The sequence below is a fragment of the Leuciscus leuciscus genome, assembly GCF_965113295.1.
Source record: "Leuciscus leuciscus genome assembly, chromosome: 21".
In the NCBI taxonomy this organism is placed as follows: Eukaryota; Metazoa; Chordata; class Actinopteri; order Cypriniformes; family Leuciscidae; genus Leuciscus; species Leuciscus leuciscus.
The window spans coordinates 36262773-36274607 of record NC_138745.1 but is presented as its reverse complement, the minus strand read 5'-3'; the positions used below and the strand labels follow the sequence as shown (position 1 = coordinate 36274607).

At 38.4% G+C, this 11835-nt stretch overlaps 1 protein-coding gene across 1 annotated transcript in view; it reads right to left on the bottom strand.

Annotated features, from left to right (window-relative positions):
- The window catches only part of polr3a (polymerase (RNA) III (DNA directed) polypeptide A), a 37401-nt gene that overhangs the window by 5104 nt on the left and 20462 nt on the right, over positions 1-11835 (bottom strand). Inside the window, exons 20-26 of the mRNA XM_082152384.1 lie at positions 11622-11792; positions 9580-9693; positions 6264-6350; positions 4142-4224; positions 2770-2940; positions 1462-1555; positions 243-335 (exon numbers count right to left, since the gene is read on the bottom strand). Of these exons, the coding sequence (XP_082008510.1) occupies positions 243-335; positions 1462-1555; positions 2770-2940; positions 4142-4224; positions 6264-6350; positions 9580-9693; positions 11622-11792 (813 nt within the window). The remainder of the gene's footprint in view (positions 1-242; positions 336-1461; positions 1556-2769; positions 2941-4141; positions 4225-6263; positions 6351-9579; positions 9694-11621; positions 11793-11835) is intronic.

The following is an 11835-nucleotide window of genomic DNA, read 5'->3' as shown; positions in this document are numbered from 1 at the left end:
GTCCAGATAAAGTTAGCTTTGATTGATTTACTTCCGTTGCAAAGATCATTAGTTATTCATTTACGGGCCACATTTTTTGAAAAACATCATCATCTCCACGCAAACTTCAAAAACGCGAATCTGTGAGAACGCTGACGGCGTGCACATGCGCATTACGTGTTTAGTCTATATGCATTCGCGTTTAATATATATGAGAGACTGATGTGATGCTAACAGGTAGTTGTGATCAAATGTGCCGTTACCTCCAGCCTCAGGAGACGAATCCTCTCTAGCGACAGCTTCACCAGGATAAAACAATCATCCGGCAGGAAAACCTCCTCGATGTACTCCGAAATCTGACAGAAACAATCAAACTCAGTGATTCAGTTGAAAACAACATAATAATAATAATAATAATAATAATAATAATACACAAGCCACCAACATACTGACTCCTGAAAACAGTGTGAATGAGCAAAACTACATATTTCCAAAATTGAGCTCTTTGCAAGGCATTCTGGGATTGAATTTTCCACAAAGGCTGGAGAAATGGCATGGTATTCTGGATGGTTGCCAGGGGCATTTTAATTTCATACTGACACCCCTAACTAGAGCTGGGTCTCGACTTCGATACTTGTTAGGCACAGACCGAATTTCTTTGATTCCATCAAGTATCAAAAAAATGTCTTGTTGTTCGGTACCAAATATCGACACCTGAGGGGTTAATCTCGTCAATGAGACGTGCGTCTGACAAAGAGACATGCAGAATTCATATTTAAAGAGTCCTTTTGTGGTTTAATATTCTCACTTTGACAACATTTAATTGAGAGAAACCATCATCACAAAAGCACCACCACCACTACTACTACTACGCCATAAAATTAAAGGGCTTGTTTAATTTTCATTTGAATAAAATAATTTTAATTTTGAATTTAACTAATTATATATATTTTTTATTATTAAACCATTAAAATGGAATATAGACAATAAAACAGAAAAGCACATAACTGGGTAAAAATATAATGGAATAAAAATAAATAAAATAAACATTAAAAATTTAATTTTTGTTCAACTGTTAATAAATTGCTGTTAAATTGAACCAGTTTCATGATTTAAATTAATTACACATGCTTTTTGATTAATACAATTTTATTTAACCATCCCAAAAAAAAAAAAAAAAAAACGGAATCCAGAAATATTTAAATGGGAAAAGCGGAATTAACTCGCATTAAGCTAGGTATCTGGTAAAGTGTGCTTCTCCTTAAGGATGGCTGCATTAGCACATTAATGTTACAGACTCAGAATGCTATAACATTATCTGATCATAAAATTGGAATCGAAAAAAGTATCATTCAGGAACCGTTATCGACATCGATATTGAACATTTTTGAGCGATACCCAGCTCTACCCCAATCATAAAGCATGAGAAATATCAGTAATAACGCAGGCTTTAGTGAACAGCAGAGGTCACAGTGTGCATACCTCTCCCAGAAGAGTTTTCTCAATGCGACCCTTCACCAGCCGAGCAAAGTCTGCATCATCATCACAGTCCAGGCTGGCACTTATGATGGGCGTACTGAGACAGAGAGAGACTCGTTAGCGCACACACACACACTGAGACACAGAGAGACTCGTTAGCACACACACACACACACTGAGACACAGAGAGACTCGTTAGCACACACACACACTGAGACACTGAGACACAGAGAGACTCGTTAGCACACACACACACACACTGAGACACAGAGAGACTCGTTAGCACATACACTCTCTCACTCTCTCTCACACACACTGAGAGACTTGTGAGGAAGAATTATTCACTGCAGCCATTAATAATCTCTGAACAGCAGCAACCACACTGACACTGTGAGGGTGACACACACACACACACACACACACACACACACGAGCTCCAGGCTTCTCCTCTGATTGACAGGTGTGTGTTCCTCCTCCAGGGGTCGAGATCTCATGCATCGATGGCTCTTACGGTCTCCTGCACGTCTATCATCTACAGGGTCTAGAAATGCTTCAGGTCGCTATTTTCGTGAAGGTTATTTCAGGATTTCTCTGACACGTCTGTGAGGTCGATTTATGGTTTATCATCTGTGCTCTTTAAAAAAATACTGTGGCATTTATTAATATCATGGTATGTTGGATGGTAATACCACAGCACTGGATTATTCAGAATGATTACCATATTCATGTACTACAGTATTTAAGTGGAACTCAAAGGTATATCAAAGAATCTTGAGGTTAAAAAAAAAATAGGTATAAAATATTTTAGAGATATAGATGGGGAGAAAAGCATAATTATAAATAATGTATGTTCATTTATGACTTTTCCAGGCCTGGATTTTGGATTTTAATATATATATATATACTTTTTCAGTTCTGGGGGTTATAAATATTACAGTTAATAATTTATACATTTTATATATTCTAATAAATTACACAAAAAAAATACTATAATAAAATAATACTACAAAATGTATTACTTTAATTTTCAGGCCTGGAAAACAATTCAATTTATATAAAAATATAATTTATAAATATAAACAATGATTTATTTATACATAAATACAATAAATTAATAAAATTATATTACTAAATAAGTATTATAAATATAAGTTATAATCTATCACTTCTATATATAATTTTAAAAGTATAAAAAAAATCATGTTCAATATAAATAAAATAAAAATTCCATGACTTTTCCAGACCTGGAAAACACAATTCCCTGATATCTCCAGGTTTCCACATGACATGTATCCGGGTTTCTGTAGTCACCTGATGTTCTTGGACGCATTGATGATCTCTTTGATTCTCGGGACTCCCAGAGTGATGTTCATGGAGGCGACTCCGGCGAAGTGGAAGGTCTTGAGGGTCATCTGAGTGCCGGGCTCCCCGATGCTCTGGGCACACAGCGCTCCGACAGCAGAGCCCGGCTCCATCTGCGCCCTGAGCAACACACACCTCACACTAAACTTCAACTTTTATTTATTTATTTGTATAGCACATTTAAAAGGTGCTGTCTGTAAGAATGACAGCTAGTGACACCTTCTCTGTCTGCTTTCAAGTCTCTTTTATAAACCTACCTGTTTTCTTAAGCATATTGATTCTTTTTTATGTTGCTCTTATATTTTGTTTTATTTGTTGTTATGGATGTTATATCTTCTTTTAATCTTATTGTTCTGTAAAGCACTTTTTCCCGCCTAGTGGCTGTTGTAAATGCGCTATATAAATAAAATTGAAATTGAACTAGTGGCCGAAATCGGTACTGCTGTCAAAATGTAAAATATCAGAGATCGTTGTTTCCCCGCCTCCTCAGACTCGACGCTCACGCGGGTTGCCAGTTTGAGGACACACAACAGGAACGAGCGAAAATGACAACGAAAGCCGAGGAACCTTACAGACTTTAAGTTAATGAGTTGATTTATCCACATTTTAATATGCTCTCGTTCATCGAGGCTTTTTAGGTTGTGTGGAATCTGCAAAATCTGACCCAGTTTGTTTGCTCGTTTCCAAGGCTGCAATACGCTGTGTTTTCCTGGCAACTCGGAATGTCGAAATACTATTGGGTGAACTGGCAGTGGGCGGAGTCACACAGACCAAAGCAAAAACCAACTGACAACACGGAACGTGTAAAATCATAAGTTTTATAACTGGCTGTAGAAGTGTTTTTCAGAGAAACCAGTATGTGAACTTAGCATGTTTCCTAAATATCTGCGAACAGATTAAGTTCACATACTGGTATGTGAGTATCCCTTTAATAGCAATATTGTTGCCCAAAGAGCGCCACGACGCATGCGCGGGAACTGAGATGACGACGTCCAGACATTTATAAGCATCTCTCTTCTTCTCAGTTCTCACGGGGTTGGAACAACATGAGGGAGAGTAATTACTAAGAGTTTTCATTTTCAGGTGAACTATCCCTTTAAAGCACTTCTGTCCATCAGCGAGTTCTCAGCTGTTAATGCATCTCTAGATCTGATCTGAATAAACAGAAGTCACAGTATCAGCTTTATCCTGACAGGGTCAGTAATGGTGAAGATGTTTGTGGCCAGATTAAGCTTAGCTCATTAGACCAGCATCTGCTGAACAGTACGAGCGCCATTAGAGCGAGCGCTCATCCGAAACTGTGAACCGCTGTGTGTGTTACCTCATATATTTGTCTCTGCAGGTTTCCAGAAACTTCTCCAGCTGGGTCGGAGTGATCCTGTCCAACTGGTACAGAACTTTAGGCTGTAATGGATCAGAAAACAGGCCGTCAGACACAAACTCACTCTCACTCACTCTCTCTCACACACTCTCTCTCACACACTCTCTCTCACACACTCTCTCTCACACACTCTCTCTCACACACTCTCTCTCACACACTCTCTCTCACACACTCTCTCTCACACACTCTCTCTCACACACTCTCTCTCACACACTCTCTCTCACACACTCTCTCTCACACACTCTCTCTCACACACTCTCTCTCACACACTCTCTCTCACACACTCTCTCTCACACACTCTCTCTCACACACTCTCTCTCACACACTCTCTCTCACACACTCTCTCTCACACACTCTCTCTCACACACTCTCTCTCACACACTCTCTCTCACACACTCTCTCTCACACACTCTCTCTCACACACACTCTCTCTCACACACACTCTCTCTCACACACTCTCTCTCTCACACACACTCTCTCTCACACACTCTCTCTCACACACTCTCTCACACACTCTCTCTCTCACACACTCTCTCTCTCACACACTCTCTCTCACACACTCTCTCTCTCACACTCTCTCTCTCACACACTCTCTCTCTCTCACACACTCTCTCTCTCACACACTCTCTCTCTCACACACTCTCTCTCACACACTCTCTCACACACTCTCTCTCTCACACACTCTCTCTCTCACACACTCACTCACTCTCACACTCTCTCTCTCACACTCTCTCTCTCACACACTCTCTCTCTCTCACACACTCTCTCTCTCACACACTCTCTCTCTCACACTCTCTCTCTCTCACACTCTCACTCTCACACTCTCACTCTCACACACTCACTCTCACACACTCACTCACTCTCACACACTCACTCACTCTCACACACTCTCTCACTCTCACACACTCTCACTCTCACACACTCTCACTCTCACACACTCACTCACTCTCACACACTCACTCACTCACTCTCACACACTCACTCACTCTCACACACTCACTCACTCTCACACACTCACTCACTCTCACACACTCTCACTCTCACACACTCACTCACTCTCACACACTCACTCACTCTCACACACTCACTCACTCTCACACACTCACTCACTCTCACACACTCACTCACTCTCACACACTCACTCACTCTCACACACTCACTCACTCTCACACACTCACTCACTCTCACACACTCACTCACTCTCACACACTCACTCACTCTCACACACTCACTCACTCTCACACACTCACTCACTCTCACACACTCACTCACACTCACTCACACTCTCACACACACACACTCTCACACACTCACTCACTCTCACACACTCACTCACTCTCACACACTCACTCACTCTCACACACTCACTCACTCTCACACACTCACTCACTCTCACACACTCACTCACTCTCACACACACACTCACTCTCACACACACACTCACTCTCACACACACACTCACTCTCACACACACACTCACTCTCACACACACACTCACTCTCACACACACACTCACTCTCACACACACACTCACTCTCACACACACACTCACTCTCACACACACACTCACTCTCACACACACACTCACTCTCACACACACACTCACTCTCACACACACACTCACTCTCACACACTCACTCTCACACACTCACTCTCACACACTCACTCTCACACACTCACTCTCACACACTCACTCTCACACACTCACTCTCACACACTCACTCTCACACACTCACTCTCACACACTCACTCTCACACACTCACTCTCACACACTCACTCTCACACACTCACTCTCACACACTCACTCTCACACACTCACTCTCACACACTCACTCTCACACACTCACTCTCACACACTCACTCTCACACACTCACTCTCACACACTCACTCTCACACACTCACTCTCACACACTCACTCTCACACACTCACTCTCACACACTCACTCTCACACACTCACTCTCACACACTCACTCTCACACACTCTCTCTCACACACTCTCTCACACACACTCTCTCACACACACACTCTCTCACACACTCTCTCAAAGCTGAGCTCTTACCTCTGTTGTTCCATTGTCATTGATGCCGTACTTGTCGCGTGTCTTTTTGATTCTCTCCGAAATTGTTTTTATGAACTTTCTGATTTCCTACAATTAAAAAGAATTTCAAAGCATTTAGAAAGCAAAATTACATTAGCAAAATGAACCCAAAATGCAATGCAGAGCTCATCACTGCAGCAAAATCATTTATACGAATTCAGCTTTGCACAAAAAGATATTATTGGATAAATCTCACAGATTCTATAAAAATATCAAATATCACCTCAAAACTCAGATATATATTAGATGATTTAGATATATATTAGATGAAACTTTTCTAAAAATGTTCATGTTAATTTATTAAAAATGCTGCCATCGCAACAAATGGAAATGAAATAAGTTTTAGTACTAAAAATAAAATTAAAAACATTTTTACATCGAAAACTAATTAAAAGGCCAAAAATACTCAAACTAAAGAAATTAAATCAACACTTCAATAGTATATAAAATAATACTAAAATAACACTGATTTATAATGACTTAGAAAATGATTAAACTAATAAAATCTTAATTTAAAATCAATCATTTCTTTTGATTTGGGGTGAAATATGAGACACTCAGGAAGCAGCGAGTCGCATTTTGAGGCATAAATCTGCAAATTCACATAAACCTGAAAACCTCCAATGGTCCGGACGGCCGGTCTGAAAGCGTGCATCAGGATTAGTGTGTGTAGATCAGCACATTAACACTGGTTACTACGGTAAGTCATGCTGAACTAAACTCACACCTGGCTCTCATATAAAGACATTAATCAACTCAAACTCACACGTCATGCTGATGCCATACAATACCTGCAAGTACTTGTCACTGCCAGTGTCTGTCAGTGCCTTTAAATGAAACACACAGACACTGAGCAGAAACGCTTTGGTCATCAGTTTCATTTAAGCGGCTGAACCCATACAGGAGAATCACTGACTACGCAAAATAAACTAATAAACTAATGCTTTTTCAGTTGTTACCTTTTATGTAGTAATAGAGCTGATCGTGAATGTAAACGGACTGCAAAGTTTGTGTCTCCTAAAAGAAAGTGATTCTGAACTGAAACGAGTCGTCAGTAAATCCAGTCTCACTTCCTGCTGAATCTACGTAGCTTTGTAACTAATTTGCATAATGCCAGCCTGAGTTCTTGATTGGCTGAACAGCGTCTCTTAGCTCCGCCCTCAAACACTGTAGTGTATCTGAGACTGGAAGAGTTTGGTTCGTGTTGTTCGTGTCGAGAAGACGCTGTTTTCTGAGATTGATACGGTAAAACCCACGCCATCGTCACTGTTCGTATCACTGTGATCAAGAGCTGAGATTCAGATATGATAATGAGCATTTGGTTTCTGACCAATCACAACAGACTGAGCCATCTGACCAATCAGAGCAGAGCATCTCTCAGAGAGGCGGGGTTTAGAGAGACTGAATCTGCAGATGAACCGTTTCAGACACTGTGAGAAAAGAACTGATGCTGCAATGATTATTATGAGAAAATGTAAGTGTTTTTTGACCTTGAAAGCATGTAAACTTATAGACTCCAAAACAAAATTAGGAACATTTAACAACTGCATTTATATGCAACCTGGACATTGACGGCAGATGTTTAACCCATTTAGCGATGAGCTTTATTTGAGAGATTCGGGTTTAGGCAACAACACTCTTTAACCGCCACTATTTACACAATGCATCAGTGTTGTTTAAATGCATCCTCATGCCACCTCTCATGAACCGTAAAACCATTCGTTCTCCTTTATGAGAGTCTAGTGCATCTCCGCTCAGAAGAGACACACATTCATCTGAAGCACTTTGATAAACTGAGCACTCAAACAGTGAAGAGCTTTAGAGGACAGACAGGAAATGCATTAAATGAGAAAGGAAATGTTCTTTCTTTGTATGTTTTGTCAACATGTGAAGATTGTCATTCATCATCTTTCTACTGTTTGATCAATTCTGTGGGGTTGGATGTTCAATTCATACACGTGTGGACATGTGTAAAATCAGAGCTGTGGATCATAGTAACCATGTCAATGTGAGGAAATCATGATCTTCATGAGTTAAAGGAATAATTCATTCAATTCTCACCCTCATGAAATTGTATTTCTTCAGAGAAACAGAAGTTGTTAACGTTCACGCTGCTGTTTTCCAATATAATGAAAGCGATGACCTTTTTAACAATCTTAAGTAGTTTGTATTTGTCTTCCCTACATTAGGACACTATGAACGCACCTAAAAAATACAGAATAAAATCATTAATCAAAATCGAATTGAAACATTCTGAATTGGCAAAAATCTTTCCTGAATAGAAAACCTATGGATTGTGACTCGATTCACTGTCTACCCAAAGATTTACACCCCTTATAGGAGAGACAGAATATTCATACAAAAAAAAAAATATATATATATATATTTAAAATAATTAAATCCCATAATTTCAGAAGTTTCAATAACTGAATATTTCTCAGTGTTTAATATATTTTGGGGGTTTATTATTATTATTATTATTATTATTATTATTATCTCACAAATTACAATTTCTCAGCATGTTCTACCCAATAAAAATAAGTTTAACAACTAGAAAAAATTATATTCATCATTAAAATGTCCATGACTTTTCCAGGTCTATAAATAACACAAAACAAAAAGAAATTCTCATATATCAAGGTTTTTCAAGGCCGTGGGAATTCTGGTTCATCAGTAAAAAAAATTATAGTTGTTGAGGGAATTAATTACCCCCCCCAAAAATAATGTCAGCTTACATCTTGATTTAAAGTCAATTGCAGTCTGTTCCTCATGCAAAGTATGATATGACTTTAGAAGATATGAATGTGTTTTATACTTTAATGGCACCTTTTCAGTGATTATTGCAGCTTGACCGCTCCTGGGGGCTCATTTATAAAACGGTGCGTAGGAACCTTACTAAAAGTGTACGTGCGGCCGAAAGCCAAAAATATTCAGACTCATTAAACCATTCGTACGCCAGAACCTGCACAGAATTCACTTTATAAATCCCAGTCAGCGGAAGATTGTGCGCACATGCGTCTCCTCCCCGAAATAACCATATATGGAGCTTACAACGCCTAGTTTTACCCTTATGGGAAGTGGCGTACGCCTCTCTCAGGGCCTGTTTTGTGCGTACGCACCGGTTATAAATGAGGCCCCAGGTCACAGTCTGATCTGACTGTATGGAAAATAGCAGCATGAACATTCAGCGAAACGTCTACTTCTTTGTGCTCTACTGAAGAAATAATTTCCATACGGGTTTGGAACGACATGAGGGAGAGTCTGAAGTCTGTCTCACCTCCAGAAACGTGTCTCTGCAGCAAAGGAAGTCTTTTCTCTTCATGATGGAGTCGGTGGTCAAAACCAGCTCGTTTCTGCTCAGCGCCGGCTCACCTGGACAGCCGAACACCGCCTGAGAAAACACAAACCTGAGCATCAGCGTTCAGAGGAGCAAGAGAGAGAAGAAGATGATGATGTGTAAAGTGCTCTTCAGCGTTCCCACATCCCAGCATCCCTCAAGCACCATTTCAATCAATTAGACTCCACAGATAGTGGTGATCAGAATGTGAATGAGATGAAAACAGGCCAGCGGTGATTGTAGGAAACTGATGGCAGAGCACAACTCTACCATTTCATAAATGTCAGCTCACATTTGAGAAGAGACATTATAATCCCAGAATCCACTCTGATTGCTCATACACAAGCAGAACCGCATGAAACAAGACAAACGAGACTTCAGTTCCTCTGAAGACAATTATGTGGTGAATTTAGGCCCTAAAATTTGTACAGTAAAATGTACTTTAGTAGAAATAATAATTTGTATTTATTTATTTATTTATTTATTAGCAAGAGATCAAGTGATTTTATTCATGTTTTAATTTATATATATATATATATTTTTTTTTTTCATGTTTTAGTTAAAAGTTACTACAATCATTAACACTTGCATTTATTTTTAAATACAACATTTTTTGTAAAGGTATTGTTATATTTTCATTTGATTACATTTTAAAAGATTGATTATATTGTAAAAATAATGTGAATTTGATCACCAGGGTTAGGGTTAGGGCAATTAGATGATAAATTTGTATTAAATCATAAATCAGAAAAAACGCAAACAGAATTTGAGAAAAATAATTTTATTTATATTTATATATTTATTTATATATATATATATATATATATATATATATATATATATATATATATATATATAATATATTACATTTAAATATATTATATATATATATATATATATATATATATATATATATATATATATATATATATATATATATATATATATATATATATATATATATATATATATTACATTTAAATATATTAAACTGTTAATTTTATGAATTCAATTGATTTGGTGACCATTAAAACATTATCCAGACAAATAAATAAAATGAATTCTGTCAGAGCCGCTTCAAGTTTATGACATGACAGCAAACACTGTATAATCTAACAAGCTCATTTAAATATGCAAATTACTTTTAGATGCAAGATTTTCAGTGAACTACTTAAATTTGGTCTGTTCCTCGTACAATCTGAATTCTGAGGTAAGATTATACAACAGGGTTCCCACACCTCGGTTAACTTCAAATTCAAGGACCTTTCAAGGACTTTCCGGGTCCAACACCCTCAAATTCAAGGACTTACTGTGGGGACTTAATTCAAGGACTCTAAAACTCACCGTGTTACCTTGTAAGATGCATTGTTACAGTTTTCATGTGATGACAACCATGCAAAAAAAGCTTATTTTCTTTTTTTCATTTATTTTTGGCCATATGACAGAGATCTGATATTCTATTTATTTTTTTTATGTTTATGTTTACATAAAACTGAAGAATATTCGGTACATCCTATACTGTACTCTAAAATGATCTGATATTAACTTTTGCATGGATTTCTTTTTAAAAGAGCTTAGACTCATGTAACCAGAAGTTTTGTATATGCTTATAAGTTGTTCTTGCCTCATGGGTTTACATTATCTTAAAGCAGAGCAATTAAACATTACATTAAATAAAATATTTGGGCAAATGCGTGTAACTTACATAAAACAAGCCAGCTAGTGTGCATAGGCCACGTAGTGTTGGCGAAATAACACATTATCGGACTGGAGGGAATATTATGGATTTTTTTCAAGAAAAATTGATAAATTCAAGCACTGTGTGTTTTATTTTCAAAAACTTTCCAGGGCCTTGAAATCTTTTTTTTCAGATTCACAAACTTTCAAGGATTTCAAGGACCCGTGTGAACCCTGATATAAACTAATCATGCACATGTTTCACTGGACCTAACGGCTTTCTTTGAGAATAATCTTTGACGTACTCTGATGTTGTCGAGGACTCTTTTGAACTCCAGTGGCTCATCTTTCCCCTCCATGGCCGCGGGATCAAGTCCGTCTCCGCCGTAGATGAACTGAATGATGTCACCGGTGGAGCTGCGCACCGTCAGATCGTACTGAGAGCACAAGTCCTCCAGAGACTTCACCAAACGCCTCTGTACAACACACACACACCATTAACCATTGAATCTAGGGGTG